The 19100-nt window shown below is 36.4% G+C and overlaps 1 protein-coding gene across 2 annotated transcripts in view; it reads left to right on the plus strand.

Annotated features, from left to right (window-relative positions):
* Window positions 1-8290: 8290 nt before the first annotated feature.
* Window positions 8291-19100, plus strand: part of LOC145788616 (WD repeat-containing protein 26 homolog) — a 38582-nt gene continuing 27772 nt past the window's right edge. The window contains exons 1-3 of one of the 2 annotated variants that reach the window (XM_082911889.1): window positions 8291-8676; window positions 9449-10274; window positions 14829-14930. In XM_082911889.1, the coding sequence (XP_082768015.1) occupies window positions 9477-10274; window positions 14829-14930 (900 nt within the window). In that variant the 5' untranslated portion in view covers window positions 8291-8676; window positions 9449-9476. The remainder of the gene's footprint in view (window positions 8677-9448; window positions 10275-14828; window positions 14931-19100) is intronic. The other variant, XM_028246342.2, reaches the window with a different exon arrangement.

Here is a 19100-nt window from a genome sequence, read left to right on the forward strand (position 1 = left end):
CTCAAATTGCACTATCTGATAAAACTGCTCAAACATAGCCGCCACATCCACCTTCACCACCCTCCAACAGTGCTGAAAAAAGGGAATAGAAAACCCATCAGGCCCAGGAGCCTTATCCTTAGGCATACTTTGCAAAGCCCTGAACACCTCATCCTCTGTGAATGGTCTCTCTAACAGAACACAATCCACTTCAAAAATGACATCAAAAGTAATCCATTCAAGCTTAGTCTCTAAGTGTCCCAATCATCCCAAAATAAATGCTCATAAAAGCGCGTTATGCTTGCCCTGATGTCCTTTGAGGATGAGAACTCCATTCCATTGACTCGCAACCTGCCTATCTGGTTCACTCGTTGATGAGCATTGGCCATATGATGGAAAAAAAACTCGTATTCCGATCCCCATCCTTTAACCACAAGCACCTAGATTTCTGGTGGAAACTAACCTCCTCTATATGAGCAACATGCCCAAATTCCTTACGAATTGCATCTTGACAAGCCAAGTCCTCCTCAGTCAATATTTTCCCAACCTCTTTCTCATCCAACCCCTGTATCACTACTGTAGTCTATAATGTTAGCCTTCTGAACCTCTAATCGACCAAAAACCTCTATATTCCATATTCTCAATTCAATCTTGAGCAATTTTAATTTCTAAGCTAAACAACAACTGGGCTCCCCTAATACATTGAAACTATCCCACCAGCTTTTTGTTATCTTTCCAAAACCCCCGGATATTAACCACATATGCTCAAACTGAAATGGCGTCGATCCCCCGCTGATCCCACCACTATCCAATAGAACTGGTCAATGATCCGACACCAGGCACTGTAATCTCAATTGAGCCACCTGTGAGAAATGCTCCTTTCACTCCCCTAAGACCAGAAATCTATCAATCATTGCTCTATCCTCAGACCAAGTATAATCGTCACCTTGAAACGATAGATCCACTATTTTATCAATAAATGAGGAAAAGACCTGTATAGACCCCACCATCGAAATGGCTCCCAGCTTCTACTCTATGCTTTGAACCACATTAAAATCGCCACCCAAACACTAAGAAAGCCCCAACGAAAAGTAATATATTGTAGCTCCTTCTAAAAGTTGGCTCGCTCCATAATGAAAACCCATCAAAACTTATTCGCAATATAGCTGAACAGACATGATAATGAGTAACTGCCCACCTCTACATCCTCCATCTCCACCACCCTCTGGTCCCAACACGCAAGAACTCCACTTGTTGCCCTAAGAGCAGGTAAATAGGTCCAGTCCACAAATTGCCCCCCTATAGCTCCTTTACAACCTTCCCACCAATGTAGTCTATCTTTGTTTTCTGAAGACATACCACATCCGCCCTAACACTTCTAAGTAGAGATCGGACTAACACCATTTTTCCTGGATCGTTCAAGTATCGCATATTCTAAGACAAGATTTTTAACCGCATGATAACATCAATTGATTTCCACACCCCTTTCTTATGTCCCAAACCATCCCTCCAAAACCTAATCATAATTGATGGAGTACTCCAGTGTTCGTAACTCTCTGGCTTTCTTCCCATTCTGATCGACATATTGTACCTTCTGTCAAGAGGAAGCACCCCATCTCCAAGATTCTTCAATCGTAGTAAATACTTCATAGCCTCGTCCTCATGTCTTTTAAAAGAAACACCCAGAAGTTGACTCACCTCATTGATTCGATTTAATACCCAAGCCGAAACCTCTTCAGCATAAGGAGGATCATCTCCAGAAACACCTTGTAGCTCGACTTTTTCACGCCGCCTTCCGGAAGTCAAAATAAGCCTTATAGTATCGGACTCCCGCGGTTTTGAATCTGATTCCACAAGTGCAATGTGAAATAGATAAACACCAAAGAGTCCAAATCTGGCGAATCTTTTGGAAAATCGATTTTGAATCAAATTTCAAAAAATAGACTGTTTTGCTAGATACAAAGTCGCTACTTAAATTTTTATTTTGGGAAAATTTAGGAAACCCATGACTCGTGCCAAAGGCCACATATCCATCATCACCAAGATTGTCTCGGCTCGGGAACTTAGGTACAAGAGGAGAAGGTCATGAATTGAGCACCCCCCGCTCGCCCGATCAAAGATCGACCTCTACTAATCATGATATGAATCTTATTTTACATTATATATTCTTGTTCCGGTTATTAATCTAGCATTATTATGTGAAATAAGAGTTTGTGAATGTAAAATAAGATTGGAACACTTGAGTCATGTTTGTTTTCTGAAAAGAGTTTGTGAATTTACCACTTGAAAAGTGGGTTTAAATGTGCATGGCTCAAATTATTCCAATTCAAGCAATTAGCCTTCACTCACAAGCATACAAGCATGTATATCAATTAAGCACTTAGTCTCATGGTAAGCATGCTAGACATGGCAACAATCATACTCATGCAATATGCTAAAGCGAGGAAAGGCTCACCTAGTATTCCAAGTCAAAAAGACATAAGAGAGTTAGAAATAATGCATGATTCCTAACTATGCAATATGACTAATGCAACACATGTGATATGCAATCTAAAATAGGCTCGGCTACTTAACATGGCATATGAATCAATTGATAGCATGTGGTTTAAGCATGTATTCAAATAAGTATTAAACTAACAATGCAGTTGGAATGATGAACTGAGCCTCGGTGCATGCAATATAAGTGGATGCAAACATGAAGAATGCTAGTTTAAACTGATGTCCCTATACTAACCATCATAAGCAGTTAAATAAAAGGGAAAAAGACGTAGGGTTGGAAGACATACACATTATTACAACATTATGCTCTCATGAAGGAGAGTCTGAATGAATAAACTAACTAGCTAACTATTTAAGCTAAGTTAATTAATTAACTATTACAAACCAAATGAAATAAATTAACTCACAGCTAATTAACTACTTTAGCTAATTAAATAATTACAACATAAGTACAATTAAAAGAAGTAAGTAAGCTAAACAACTAATTACTTCACCTCGGGAAGCGAGGAATGTACATGCACATGTTCGATTTCCACCCGAAAAGCCAATATTTTGCTTCTAGAGAGCCTCTGTTGCACAATAGAACACATACACTGTTGCCCACTTCCAGAATGGCTCTGCTCTGCCAAAGGAACACACTGCTGAATTTTGCATTAGTGCCCTACCGGCCACTGGTGAGGGACATTGGCCACCAGTGGTAGCCTGCTGGCTATCAAAGGTGGTCTGCCGGCAACCAGTGGCTTGCCAGCCACTGCTACCTAGTTCATCTTGTTGCAACAGAGGAAAAACAGAGTATGCATAGGGTATTCTCTAGCATTGTCTGCACAACGCACCCCCATTTTTCATGAATGAATCAAAGGAGAAATAAACTTAAGCCACAAACCACTAACTCAAATAATTTCATTGCATGATGGCTTGTGAATCAAAGTGTGCAAGTTCAATAAATGCAACAAAATATGACTGTAACCTCTTTCCTTTCATGAATTGATTAAGGGAAGTGGTAACCTTGGAAACTTGAATCATTTCATCACTAATGAGTATAAATTGCCTCAAGTTTCCATGTGTTCAATTAACGTCCGATCGAATACAACCAAATTATTATCTTGCACCATTTTAGCCTCAATTTTAGTTACTCAATTTCAAATTACCATATATTCTTTAATTCATTAAGTCCAATGGTGAGTTTAAGTCCTCTAAATGGAAAGAAGTGTCAAACAAGGAGTTGTTCTTGGTATGAGAGATGTAATGCCCTAGTAATGAACCTCCAAAGGGATTAAACCATTTAGCATGGAATGTCTCTTTCTCTTGCTAAAAACAACATATATGGGACATTAATTCACCACTTTCAATTACATTACAACAATATACAACATAACAATAAATCAAAGCAAAAGAGCAAAATAAGTAAGAAATGCAAGAAAATAAAAGGTTTGTGAAATTCACCTTCTAAGGAAATGATGAACTCCTTAGTTCACAAACTCTCTCTTGATCACCCTCAAGTGTAGGAAGTGTGTTTTCAAATCCTCAATTCGAAATTATGGAGTTTATAGTATGGAAAGTGGCTAACTCTCTAATTTTTCTCACTTTCAATCAATAAACACTCTTTCTTATCATCAAGGCAATTGATCTTTGGCTATATCAGAATTTTTGGGGTGGTTTTGATGTATGAAAATGAGGAATTTCAGTAGCTATGGAAGCTTGGAAGTGTTTTGGAAGATAGAAGTGTGTTTAGCTCAAAAACTCAACATTTCTCTCATTTCTTCCTCATTTCTCTAGCTCAAATGTTTTCTCCTTAATCTATCCTCTTGCTTCTCTCAACAATATGATGTGTATATATAGGCTAAGCAAGGCTAAGCAAGTAGAGAAATGGTGGAAGACAAGGTGAAAGACAAAAGGAAGATATTGAAGCTAATGGAGCACTAGTAGAGCTAATGAGAGACAAAAGTGGAGCATTATCTATAACGGATCAAGCCTTAGGTAATGGAGGCTGAGTGTATATATATTTGGTGGTGAAATATCAGAAAATAAGTTAATGAGGTGTCCCAATCAAACCACAAAAAAAAAGAGAAGAGGGTTTGATGCTATTTCGGGCTGGTTCAACAAAATCTGCTCTTAAGCTCAACTTCAAATGGGCATATCTCCCTTATCTGAACCCGTTCTTAGGTAATTCTTGGGTCTAAATTGAAGCCCCAAAAGTCTACTTTCCAATGGTGGTGGTCTCATATTTAAATTCCAAGTGTAAAAAGAGATATGCCTAATTTAGTGAAGACTATTCATTTTAGGTCAACAAAATCTGATCGTAAGCCCAAATTCAAACGGGCATATCTCCCTTATCCGGACTCGGTTTAAGGTTATTCTTGGGTCTAAATTAAAGCCCCAAAAGTCTACTTTCCAATGGTGGTAGTCTCACATTTAAATTCGAAGTGTACAAAGAGATATGCCTAATTTATTAAAAGTTGTTCATTTCCTTCTTAATGATTTGACGCTCATTCTTTTCCTAAACTAGTTCTCTTTCATTCCCTCTAATTTCCTTCAAATCCAAACCTATGAAGAATATGTTTTTTAAATAATTTTTCAAAAAGTTCACATCCTTTCCATTTATTTTCACTCTGTCCTTACTCGGTTTATTGAAAAGTGCAATATTTTAATTGAAATGGAAGCCTCAGAACATCGTAGAAACATTTGGAAAAATATTTTGAAAAGAGGGTTTAAAGGTGTAAAATAATTTGGCCAAAAATGTGTGAATGTTGGTATTAAAGCTCAAATTCTATCTCTTTTACTGAGGATTCTGTGAGAAACACATTCTAATTGTCATCATCGGACAATCAAAAGAAAACACCCATGTCTTAGAACTGGTCAAAATAGAGTGTATACACACCTTCTCTGCCTTTGACTCTCATTCTTCTTTCGCAACAGTCAACATGTCTATCTCAATATCCCATTTCATCGGCTGAATCACCATCGCCAACTTGTCTTCCATATTGGCCCATCGAGTTTTGTTTGTTGACTACATCTCCATGCAATTTCCCCCAGATCCCGACATAGTCTGATGCTGCTCCTTTGACGTCGGACTCTCATGATGCGATAAGCATTCCCTATCTCGAGGATACTTAAGATGCTGAGCACTAGACGACAGTCTCCCTGTCATGACCCAAACCCGCCCCTAAAAGTTTGGCATCGCAATCGGCTAGTAATCCTTGGATTACCATAGGCCTTCATGTACAATCAAAATTAATCAGGGCTAGTGGAAGTAATATACAAAAATACTAAGAGTCCAATGGGCTGTGCAGCTATATGAACAAACATAAGCGTTAATTTACCCACATAACATTAAATAACTTATAACATAATATTTTATATAAAACATATGCACGTGTCGAAAATGTTCTTCATGACCAAAATCTTGGCAATGTCCTTCCAGACCTAACTCGGAGGCACACAAATCAACTTGGTAGGCTTCAAAACAGTGGCTCGGCTAAAGTCTCCTTCTAAACTTGCCCTCCAGAACGCTCACCTATACATATACATAAAAATAGTGAGCTAAAGCCCAGTGAATAACATTAAAGTAAATGGGTTAGTGAATGAATTCTAAATATATCATATCCGTAAAACAAATCATGACACAATTATTCATATTAGTCTCATATCAAAACATAACATAATGGTACCTTCCATAGAATATATCACGTATCGTCTTCTGACTAGAGTCATACGTTCCGAAAACCGATTAAACACATGTCACTACAATGAAGTGGCTAACGAGATCTCGTATCACATATATGTCATGGACCCGTATTTACATGCCGTCCCCCATGACTTGGGATTATCTATGGATGCCATAATAGATTCGCAAATAAGACATTCGCTTACATAATCAAAATACCATTTCAGAAATTATAACTTATCGCATAATAGTAGAAACATAGTTCATATCAACCTATCTTTACAGAAATATTACTCGCAGTGGCCTTCCAAAACCCGTGGCTCGATCTTCGAGTCTGGGCCTACAAACACAACTATTCATAGCACAATTTCTCAATACCATTCGAGTTATACAGTTGATTCTTAACCTTATTTAGTTATCTTCTACTTGCTCATTCAGTTAATTCCATGTTTCTTTTACTTATTTTCATGCTTATGAGATGTCTATGGATATAAACTACACGTGAAAACCATGCAAATGAAGGCTCAGAAGTCAGAAAACGGAAAGAAAACAAAATTGAAAAATCTACCTTGTTTAGCCATACGTGCGGTAGTCTGGCCGCTCGTGCAGTGCCTTGGCCGGATGAGCGGTGGAACTTCAGAATGCAATTTTGGCCAAAAAGGGATTGGCCGCTCAAGCGGTGGCCCAGGTCGCTCTAGCGGTTTGGGTATATTTTTAGTTCGAACTTCTGCTTTTGAATGGAACCTTATTCTTTTACAAAATCAACTTTATTTTCATGTAATTCAACGCTCAAAACTCAACAAAACAAGTTGAATAAATAATTCTAACATCAAATAAAAATCATACCTTTAAAACAAAATCCAATTTCCCATCAAGCAACCAAAAATCATGAATTAAATGTCAAAACCCAAACATGTAGTTAAAAGCTCCAACTCAAGCTTTCATGGAGGAATTTCTTTCAAACCTTAGAAGCCATGCACGAAAACAAGTCTATGAACATGAATTACATGATTTGATGTCATACATGGTGAATTTATGAGCTAATTTCCACAAATCTAACAATACATGTTCATATAGGTATTCTCCTTCACTTTACCCCACAAACACTCTCAATGAAACATGAATTCTCCCAAATACAACTTAAATTCCATAGATTGATAAGTATATCATTTCAAATTCATGAAATTAGAGAAAGATCCTTACCTTTGATGGTTGTTTTGGCCCTAAACTCTTTTCTCTTCTTCGTTATCTTCTTCTCTTAGTCTCTAGAAGTCTCTCTCTCTCTCTCTCTCTCTCTCTCTCTCTCACACACACACACACACACACACACACACAGAGATATTTCTTCCTCTCTTTTGTTGAGCCTAAGCAATATATATGTATATATACTATCTAATATTTAATTAAATCCAATTTAATCCATTATGAATCAGATTTTTACAAAACTCCATATTAAGTCTTAAAAATCACACTAATCACAAATATGTATTTCGTTATGGTTTCTGAAGCCTCTAATGCCTTCAATTTGCAGTGTAAAGTCGTAATGAAACCATCCAAACACACCTTAATGAATTAGACGAAATTAATTTTCAATTAAACTTCTAAATGACTCTAAAAATTTCCATTAGCATATTCATGTACTCAATTTCGGTTTTTGAACCTATTAAGGTCATCAATTTTAGTTCCAAAGTCGTAGCCCCAACAGATATTTCTCAAATTTCGACAAATATTCTCAAATTAATTCATATTAACGCATAATTAAGAAAAATAATTGTAACACCCATTTCGGGGTCGTTACACTCCCAGTGTCCTCCCGATGGTCGGCTCCTCCACTGATGGCACTAACTCGCCGTCGTGTTGCTCGCGAAGCCCCAATCCTTCAAAAATCGTCAAAAAGACCCAATGAACATCCGGATTGTCTTGACCCGAAACGGGCGGGTCGCTTGTACTAGACCTTAGCAAACCGTCACCATTTTGGAGGCCCAACACAAACCTGTCACAGCCCAAACCATCTTTCTTCTGCTTAGTGGCTGTGGCCCAAACCTGTTTACCCCCAAAGTGAACCGTCACATTTTGGGCCTTAAACAGGCCCACACGGCCAACCCGGTCCCTAGCTTGGTGACCAGGCCCAAACCGGATTGGCCTGCCCTGATCCACATCCAAACCAAATCTTTGTGTATATATACATGTCCCCCCCATCTTCGCGAAGATCCTCCGATCATTTCGTTCCAAATCACGCTCTTCCTTATCCATCCTGACATCACCGGCGGCGAAACAGGGTCCACCAACGGACTGGCTTCTACCCACACCGGTAGCGAGTACTTCCACGAGCCCCACTGTACGGAGACCAGCGATGGCATTCCTTGGGCGCTTCGAACTCTGAGACGAACCCATCCCAGATCAGACGACGTCTCATCCGCCTCCACAAATCCACCGCAGCGATTACCAACATCACGATCACCAAACGCTTTCCGAACCACAAGGTGTCCACCATTCCAAGTGTAAATCACGGCCCTCTGCATCACGCTTTGACGGTAAAACAAACACGAAAGCTTGCCTCCCACCATCTGTTTCCCCAGTTGGAGATGGCCGCAAAACTAATATTGGTGTCTTTGTTTTAAATAGAAAACTTGAAAATTGCTTTTTGCCCTCTTTCCTATTTTGGAAAGCTATATTTGGACTTCTGAAATTAGCGTAAAATGCTGCATAATTATATTTATGTTTAGTACTTACTAGCATTGATCAATTGCATTTCTGTATGGGCATCAATTGCATTTCTGTATGGGCATGTTTGATTGGGTGGATTAGAGTCTGGGATTGAGATTATTAATTCGTGGGATTGGGATTATTAATTCGTGGGGTCAATTATCCTATATTTCTTTTAACATTTTGGTTTAGGATTATTAGTAATCGGTAGGGGTGAGATTATTAATCTAATGGATATTAATCCAATTGGATAGTTACTTCACTATTAATCTTGTGAATTAAACATGACCTATTTGTATTCTTGCCATTATTATCCATTTAAAACTGGAGACATTGAGAACCACAAGGTTCATGTCTACATAACAACTGCTGTACTCGCCATGTGGCCATGTTATTGTTTTGCTTTCACAAGCTCTTTTTGTGCTCCTTGGTTATATATATTTTTGCTGTTTGAAATTTATTTATACATGCTTTCCACAACTTTTCTCCCCTGTCTAAGTTGTGCATGACATAGTTCCTTTCCAAATGTTTCAACGTGGCACTTTTGGGGGCAGATGTTTTTCTTCTAATCATTTCTAGTTTTTTTCTGCTTGTATCTAGAACGTTCATGGGCTAAGTTTGGCATTTCATGGGAGGTATAGAGGACACTGAACCACCTTTGAAACGTGTGAGAGTTCCTCCAGGAGATTTGGAGAAATCTTTTGACAACTCATCTTATCTAGAGCCGGTATCTGGCTCTTTGGGAGACGCTATGGCTAGGCCGTTATTCTCCCAAGGAGATGGAGAAAGGATTGGTTCAAAAGGAGTTTTCAAGAAGCATGAATTTGTGAAAATTATAACTAGGGCATTATACTCTCTTGGATATGATAGGACTGGGGCTCTTCTGCAGGAAGAATCTGGGATACAGTTGCACCCATCAGCATTAAGTTTGTTTATGCAGCAAGTGCTGGATGGAAAGTGGGATGAAAGTTTGGCCACATTGCGCACTATTGAGCTGGCTGATGAATCCATTGTGAAATCAACATCTTTCTTGATATTGGAACAGAAGTTTGTAGAGCTTTTAAAAGTGGGAGAATACATGGATGCTCTGCATACTCTTAGGAATGAGATTGTGCCCCTTTCCATCAATACAGGCCGAGTTCATGAACTTGCTACTTGCATTATCTTACCTTCTCAGTCTGTTGTACTTGGGCTTTCCAGTCAAGATAATGTTGGTGCAGACTCAAGGTCAAGATTTCTTGAGAAATTGCTGAAGTTGCTTCCTGCAGCTGTTATGATTCCTGAAAGAAGGTTGGAACATCTAGTTGAGCAGGCTCTTGAAATGCAGCAATTTAATTGTGTGTTTCACAACACATTGGACAATGAACTGTCTTTGTTGTCAGATCATCAGTGCGGAAGAAACCTGATTCCTTCTCGAACATTACAGGTTAGATGTCTTCTTTGTTCAAGATACATAGATAGATTCTAATCTCAGTTGCTGCTGTTTCGACTTGTTCTTTTCCTCGTCAGTACTGGAAACAATATAAATTTCTCATGATTTTAGATCGTGTATAAGTAACATGAATTGTTGGTTTGTTAGGAATGATTAAATTTGATGTCAAATCAATATTATGTAATTGTTTGAAGTGCTCTATTGAGTTCTGTTTATGCACTTCTTCATAGAATAAGGAAATAACTGTTTAGGGTGCCTTTTGATTGCCGTTGTTTATGTGCAAATGTGTTATAGATGACTGAACTTACATGAGTTTGTGTATGGATAATCTTTTTGTCTCATTAGTATTTTTTCTCATTGCAAATATGTTGCGAGAATCTTCCTTTTGCTTGTGATTTCTATTCGTTGGCATTGCTGTAATGTGTCTGCATAAGCATGCACTGATATGGATGACTGACACAGCACTGTCACAACAAGGTTTCATATCCCAAGAGAGGTAGACAGAGGGGAGGGTGTACTTTAGTCATTGTTGGAGAAATCGTGAGATAGACCTGACAAGAAGAGCACACAGTTAAGTTTCCTTCTGTTGTAAGTACTTGTGCTGCATAGCTTGTGGTACATTCATATAATCAGTTTTTTTTTAAGGAAAAAAATGAACTGAGGTGACTAGGCCTCCTAAAGCCTAAAGCCCGAGGCAATGGCTTCATTGAAGCAAGGTGAATTCTAATGAATATATATATATATATATATAATTTATAAAAAATTTATAAAGAACATAGACAAAAACTCAATAGCTCCAAAAAAATGACGAATCCAACATTCTAAATACTAACAACCAACAAATCCAACATTATAACTACTAATATTCAACAAATAGCATAAGACACCTAACAAACACTAAGGAGCCGTTTAGTAACATGCATGTTTCCAATTTTTTTTATTATGTTTACAAAAATTTGAAAATTATATACAAAAACTCATTTCATGCCTATTTTCATTTCCAAAAAATTGTAAACAGTTTGCAAAATTTATTAAATTATTGCAACCCAAAAAAAAAAAATTGTTTTTCACTCGTTTTGAAACTAAGTTTTCATTAATTCTTCTCTCTGCGCCACTATCTCCTGCCATCACCCACTGTTCATTAGGGGTGTTTGGTGGGGATTATACAAGCAGCTTATAGCTTATTTTAATTTGGGAGTTTGTGCTAGATTGTTTGGTGCAACTTTTGCGTATAGCTTATTAGGTAGAAATAACTTAAATAAGTTGAAAAAGAATCGATTTTCCAAAAGCTGGGAGATGGGTGCTTTTAGCTTTTGCTTTTTGAGTATCAACTTTTACCTTAAAATAATCTCCACCAAACACACCCATTACCCTTTTTGTCCACCATTGTCAACGACCTCCTTCAGTTACTAGCTCTGGCCACCCTCCACCTCCAGTCACCGCCATTGGCGACCTTCTCTAACCACCATCTCCCATGGCTAGCAACCACCTTCGACCTCTGTTAACCACTTCTCGCTGATAGCAACCAACTCTTGCTGGGGGCAACCACCTTTGGCCACCATCTCCTGTAAGTTACCACCTCCATCTATTGACAACAATCTTCGGCCGCCACCTCTCACTTGCAACTACCTTCGGCCACCTCCTCTCACTTGTTTTCAAAATAAGTTGTTAAAACATGTGTGTACCAAACATATTTTTTGTTTTGTTTTTTTCAAAACTAAATATAAATATTTTTAATGTTTTTTGTAAACAAAAAAAGTAAAATGTAAGACTAAGGCCTCGTTTGGGAACTGGCTAATTTAGTAACTTTTTGGCTATTTGGCTAAAATATGAACTAAAAAAAACTAGTATGTTTGGGATGACTTTTTGGTTTTTTACGAAAAGATGTGCAAAAAGTAGAGAGAAAAGAGTATCTTTGGTTTTTTGGTATGAGTTGTTGGTTTTTTGGTTTTTTTAGTGATTTTTTGACTTTTTGGTTAAACGGGTCGCTTCCCAAACGAGGCCTAAGTTTGTATGGGAGAAAGCTTGAGGGGGAATGTGAATGTGATTCCTTAGTTCTCATGATTCTATCGCTTGGAATGAATTGAAATAGGAAAGTGATTCATGATTACTCATTCGAGCAAGAATTACATTCCCAAACTAAGTAAGAATTTGGTTCCCCCACTTCCCATGGGAATCTCACATACTTGGAATTTTATCATTTTTCCGTAGAGATTTTCTAGCGAAACCAACTCTTGAATAACATTGATACATGAATTTTATTACTAATAATGAGATTACCATATCCCCTCAGGTTTCTTGTCATCCAAACATAGCTTAAGTGTTTCCAAATGATACCTACCATTTTATCATTTGGAAACATAAAAAGGGAAAAAAAATTGGTGAACTACTCAGCAAATAATTTTGTCCCCATGGCAAAAAATGGTGACATCTACAGATTTTATCAAGTCCTTCATGGTTGGATAACAAAAGGCGGAATTCATATATTGTCAAATAAATTGAGCGAGGTCAGTGTTATTGTAGAAACCTTAGGAAAAGTCTTGCAATTGTTAGAAACCTTAGAGATGGTCAATGTAAAGAGTTTGGTTGTTTTTTATTCAAAAATTGTAGACTTGTCTTTAGAATTGTTCTAACCTTTGTTAAATAATGCATTAGCGCATTAAGGCTAAATAACATAGTTTAGCTTATCTACTAATAATGCAAAGATGATGGGCATATAATACACTTAGACCAATATAATTTAAAATTTCTAAAACATTACTGACTCAATAAACTTGCAAAAACACATTAAACCTAAATTTGTGGCGTAATTGTGAGAATATTAGTGTATCTCATATATAGAGGTACACTAATATTCTCACAATAATTACCCAACAAAAACATGAAGAGTTGACCAAAGCTGAGGGTATTTGGGATGATCTAAATAAGTATATTTTTGACTTTTTATAAAAAGATGTGCAAAAAAGTAGAGAGATAATGTGATTCAAAAAAGATAAAAAGATAAAAAAAAGTGTGCTAATATAAGGGATGCCAAATAGTGTGATTTCAAGAGATCTTGAGTAGACTCTCTTTGCAATGGAACCAATTTCTAGAACTTGTCTCCTTACATATTTCTTGTCCTCTCCTGGGCTTATGCTGTGATGATGTATTGTACATTTAACTAGACCATATCGTTTATGGTAAATATATTGTTTTATTATTGACTTTTCAAACAAAAGAAGCAATAAAAATACATTTGCTTTTTGTTTTCCTTTGCTAACATTTTAAAGTTTCTAATCTATCCTTTGCAATAACTCCGTGATGAATTCTCATTTTTGAATAATTTGTTGAATTTAAGTTTACCTCTACAATTGAGAGATTATTAGGTGCTTTGTATGCACGGTGTGGCCTATGCCATGTGTTGCTCCATATTGTTTAACATGTGCCCCGGGAACCACTTGAAATCCCTACTACTGGGGCTTCCGGTGTGGCCACCAAACCCATTGATAAGAGTAGCCTGGTGTCACATGCTGCATGGAGTGGAGCACTACCTAGGCTGTGCCTGGGACCAAAGTTTTTAAAGATGAATGTGTAATACAAGGCATTTTACCCTTGGTGAGGCAAGGTGTAAGCATTTTTAATTTTGAAAATTTATATTTAACAATTAAATATTATATTTAAAATTAGTAAAAAAAAAATTTAAAAACTAAGTATAAAGGTGTAAATACTCCTCAAGGCGTTGAACATTTCACTACAGGGAAGAAAACTTGTCCTCATTAAAGGTGAAATCAAAGTTTTAGCTTCATTTGCCAAGTTTCTCACTTGAGCCTTGGTTTTGTGTTTTTTATTGGTTGGTCAATGGTCATGTACTTGATTTTTTTTCATGGAATGTAATTACAAAATAGTTTCTTCTTTTTTATGTTTAAACTGTGTATCAAACTAAGTTTAGCGCTCAAGACAAGCCCTCCATAGGTGTATACATATGCTTATGAGCAAAAGGCATATAAAGCACAAGATGAGGCACACACCTCAGACTGTGATGTGCAAGCCTGTGGAGAGTGTTGCGTAAAAGTCAAAGCCTTGATGAACCCCTAAGGGTTGGCCTAGTGGTGTAGGCTTGGGACTTAGGAGTTTGCTCCTCTCTAAGTCTTAAGTTCAAAATCTCTTAGGTGCTATCAATTCTTGTGTTGGGCCAGTTCATACAGAGCTTTGCTTTGGCTTTAAATAGGTCCCCTACTAGTGGACGGTGGGATTGGTCTCCCAGGGATTAGGTGGGATTGGTCTCCCAGGGATTAGTCGAGGTGCGCGCAAGCTGGCCCGGACACCCTGAGTTATCAAAAAAAAAAAAAAAAAAAAGTCAAAGCCTCGATGCATTTTGCCTTGGCCTCGCTTGGAGGCAAGCCTCAATAAAGCCTTTTAAAACTATGTCTGGGACCACTAAATAACTTCTCCTCTACAAGTACCTATTTAATGATCTTCATATACACTGAAGGGAGCTCACACTTGATTTAAACATTTTTAGTAATCATTCGAAATTAAAAAAATTTCGTGTGTATCTTAATGGAACAGGTATTGCATGCACATGAGGATGAAGTATGGTTTTTGCAATTCTCTCATAATGGAAAATATTTGGCATCATCATCCAAAGATCGATCAGCCATTATATGGGAGGTAAAATTTCCTTTGAGTTTTTGATTTTTGATCACTGGCATAAAGTAGTTTGTTCACTACTCTTTGTGTGCACATGAGCGCTCTTACATGCAAGCATATGTCCAAGTAAAATTACTTGGAAGCTCCCTGAATAGGATAAATACAATACTAGACCAAACAAACAATTTTAATTAATAGAATATGACATACTCCAATGATATTATACAACTTAATGCAGTCCAAACATTTGTCATACTCCTATGATATCATAGAACTTGATGCACTCCAATGATATTATACAATTAAATGTACTCCAATGTTAAAACCTTTGTCATCTTATAAGTGAGTTATATATATTCTTAAATTTCATTGTCTTTGATCATCTATTGAATGTTTTCTCCTTGTTTTCTTTTTGGGCTAATTACTGGTACCTCTCCCTTGAGGTATCTGACAATTATAGGATCCTCCCTTGTGGTTTGTAAAATTACACTGATCCATTTACTTTTGCTAACAATATACACCTATCTCCCCCTCTGTTATCTAGCCGTTAGAGATAATGACGACAATTTCTTATTTCAACAATTTTTTGTATGTAAATTCCAAAGTTACCCTTATTCCCAAACACCCCAAAAATGTTATCCTTACAACCAAACACTCACCTTCTCTTCTTCTCTCCTCTTTTCCTCTTCCCCCCCACGCAACAGCAGCAGCACCTCCTCTTCCTCTGCAACACCACTACCACCGCCCCCCTTTCTTTCTCTTTAATAGTAACACCACCACCTCCTCCCTCTCACCCACGACACCGCCACCTCTACAATTGCAAAGAATTATCCATTTGAATCCCTCTCTTTTACATTTCCTCAAACATGATATGAGCTTGCTACCCAACCCTTTCTCTATTCCCAAAACCAAAACCACCACCAAAACATCTTCAAATGGCTATAAAATTCCATTCGCATGCACTTCATTAAACTGTTATGTACATAAGCATACATAATATATATATACACAACACTAATGGAAGTAAATTGATAATGGAGGCAAACCCTTTCCAAAAAATTGAATCAGACTGCATTTACACACACATACATTTGTATATGAACAACTATTTTAAATCATTTGTTATTTAATTTGTAATCCAATTAGCTTTCAAAGTGTGGTATATCCAAGATCTTGCAACTCTTTGTTAGAGCTTTGGAGCTTGATGGACACAACTTCTTCTACCTGTAGCATAGCTGCTTCAAAATGATATCCACACTTTTCCTCCCCTTTGGAAACCAGACCCAGTGAATTGGCAGTGGGGTAACGGTATGTTGGATGTGCCAGTGAGGGGTGGCGGCGGCCGGTGATTATGGTGGCAGTGGGGTGGGTTGGTCGTGGTGGTGGCTGTTGGCCAGTGTTTAGTGACTAATGTTTGGCGGACAGTGAGAAAGAAAAAAGAGAGTTTTTTGTTTTTTGGTTATATAGAGAGTGAGTGAGAGAGAGCAATGTCTCTATTAGAGAGAGAGTGAGGATGGTGGATGGTGGTTCAAGGTGTTTGGCTACAGTGATAATAAATCTAATAGGGTTGTTTGGTTATGTCGATAAATAAAGAGGTAACTGAAATTGGATTTTGTAGAAGGGTAAATAGTAAGTTTTCAATTCCCATTTCCTACCAGCACCAAACAATTTTGGCAGGGAATTTAGTGTAATTTCATAAACCACTTCTCAAAAAATTGAGTTTTTTTATTTTTCGTGTTTTTTGTTTTTACTAATTTTTTTTTTAATATTTTATGCTTTTTTTTATTTTTTATTTTTTAGATTCACTTAATCTAGATATACTTAAAAAATATAATATTTGTGAAAAAATCTTTAAAAACTTCATCAAATACAAAAAAAATACGAAAATTCAGTATATTTTCGTATTTTATTGTTTTCAATGAATATTTTAAAACTTTTTGTACAAATCTTACACTTTTTAAGTATATCTAGATTAAGTGGATCTAAAAAGGGGAAAAAAATTGATTATAATATTTTAAAAAATACTAAAAATACAAAAAATACAAATTAAAAACTCAGAAAATTATTTTTGAAAACTCCAAGCCAAACAGAGTGAGCTATAATTTCAAAAACCACAAGGGAGGCACCTGTAATTGTCAGATACCCTGGGGGGGTTCGTGTAATTAGCCCTTTCTTTTTTCCTTTTTCATAAAACATGAAACTGCTCTCCTTGTAAAACTTCTAAATGCCTTATTGTCTGTCTAAGGCTGAAAGATATCAACACGTTGAACCATCAGTATTCAAGAGAGCAATATCGGCTTTGTTGCTTGTGGTCCAGTTGTATAGGGTATTTTGTGCAACCCCATATTATCATTATAGGAAAATAAAGAATAGACTAATCACAAAGGAGTCCATATTTGAGAGCTTAATCAAATTGTTTATTGATTATTAGGATATCTCATATTTTATTATAATTGATAATCTTAAACAATATTTGGTTACTTATGTCACTAATTTATAAACTGAGTAATGAATCAATAGGAAAGGAACATTTGAATAAGGCAACTGTAGCTTGTATATATTCATGTAAATTATACAGCTATATAAATAGGTAGGTAGATAAAATTAAAAGGTCATCTCGTCCCAACTACTCAACCTAGAACCAAACCAAATTAATTTGGTTTGTTGTTACTTAGCCTTGGTCAGTTCAAGACATGCATAGTTGTCAAATCGGGATTCGAATTGTGAATCGAAATGGCTTTGTGCCGAATCGTGAATTGAATCAAATCGTGAATCGTAAAGATTCGGTCACTTTTTCTATATTGCTTAGAAAAATATATATACATCCTTGGATGTTAAATATATTTTATAAATATGAAATATTTGGACTTAAATCAATGAAAATGTTGTTTTTAATGATGGTCATGTAGTTTAATAGATTAGAAGTTAACAAAGATTCCTATAGAAAGATCACTATCTTACATTTTTTCTTTTTTTGATGTTTCTTATCAATCATTCTTAATAAAGATAGTAAACAAAAACAAACTCTTATTTTTCAAAGTAACAATAATTTAACAACTATATTGATATTTAGACAATAAGCATACATACTTTTCCAAAATAATAGAATTATTTAGGATCTTTTATTTTAGAAGCCAAAAACATTTTAAAAAGTATAATTGACCTTGCCCATGTAATATTCAACTATATTTAATTTCATAAAATAGCAATAGATAATTTATGGTGTAAATTACCTTAATCTTAAAGCAGATATATTATGATTTTTTAAGGGACAAAAATAAGAAGAAAGGTTAAAAACATGTTGGGTCTGACTGAATTTGATTGGATCTTGTTAAAAACTCCATGATTACTAAAATGACAACAAATCATGTATATGTATTGATATTAAAAGTTATTAGAAGTTGTATTATGTCATTTTCATTACAAAGATGGAGAAAAAAAATAGTTGAAAATATGTCGGACATAATAGTTTCAAGAATTGCATGAATCGTAAAACGTGAATCAAATCGTGAATCGATTGTGAATCGTGCGATTTACTATAGATGTACTTCTAAAATAGGTTCACTCATAGATTTGTATTGATTTTGCAAAATTGCGAATCGAATCGTGAATCATAAGATTCTAATAATAGAGCATGTGAGTACCAAACCAACCAAATGTGTGACCCTACTTTTGCTATGACAAGGACAATATATTCGGAAGAACAAGGATTCTTGACAATTGTGGGGTTTGTAGCCTTGCTTCTAGGCCTTAAAACCTATTATATTTGTTTAGACATGTAATATACAAGCATCAAATTCTGTCCCACCTTAGGCATGTTGTGTATGAATAGGACTTAGTTTTGTTGAGTTAGGAACATATTTAAGAATGCTATTGTTTTGTTGAGTTAGGAACATATTTAAGATTGCTGTTGCATGGAGAGGTTTGTCATATTTAGTGACAAAACTTTTCTTCCGTGTAATGGTTACATGTTCGTGTCACAAGATTGTACTTCTTTTGCCAAGAATTATGGTGGAGCATGGCAGCAGCTTTGAAGGTGTACAAGTGACACGGAAAGGATGCTTCTAATGCTTGTTTTTGTTTGGCATGCCCTAGGTGATGTGAGACCATTTGGAATCTAGAATAATTGCATCTTGGGTCTTGATCAAGTTAGATGTTATGCTTATTAACGTTTTGTTTAGTTCAATAATA

Source organism: Camellia sinensis, unplaced genomic scaffold (genome assembly GCF_055761805.1).
Source record: "Camellia sinensis isolate YWXY unplaced genomic scaffold, ASM5576180v1 Unanchor14, whole genome shotgun sequence".
In the NCBI taxonomy this organism is placed as follows: Eukaryota; Viridiplantae; Streptophyta; class Magnoliopsida; order Ericales; family Theaceae; genus Camellia; species Camellia sinensis.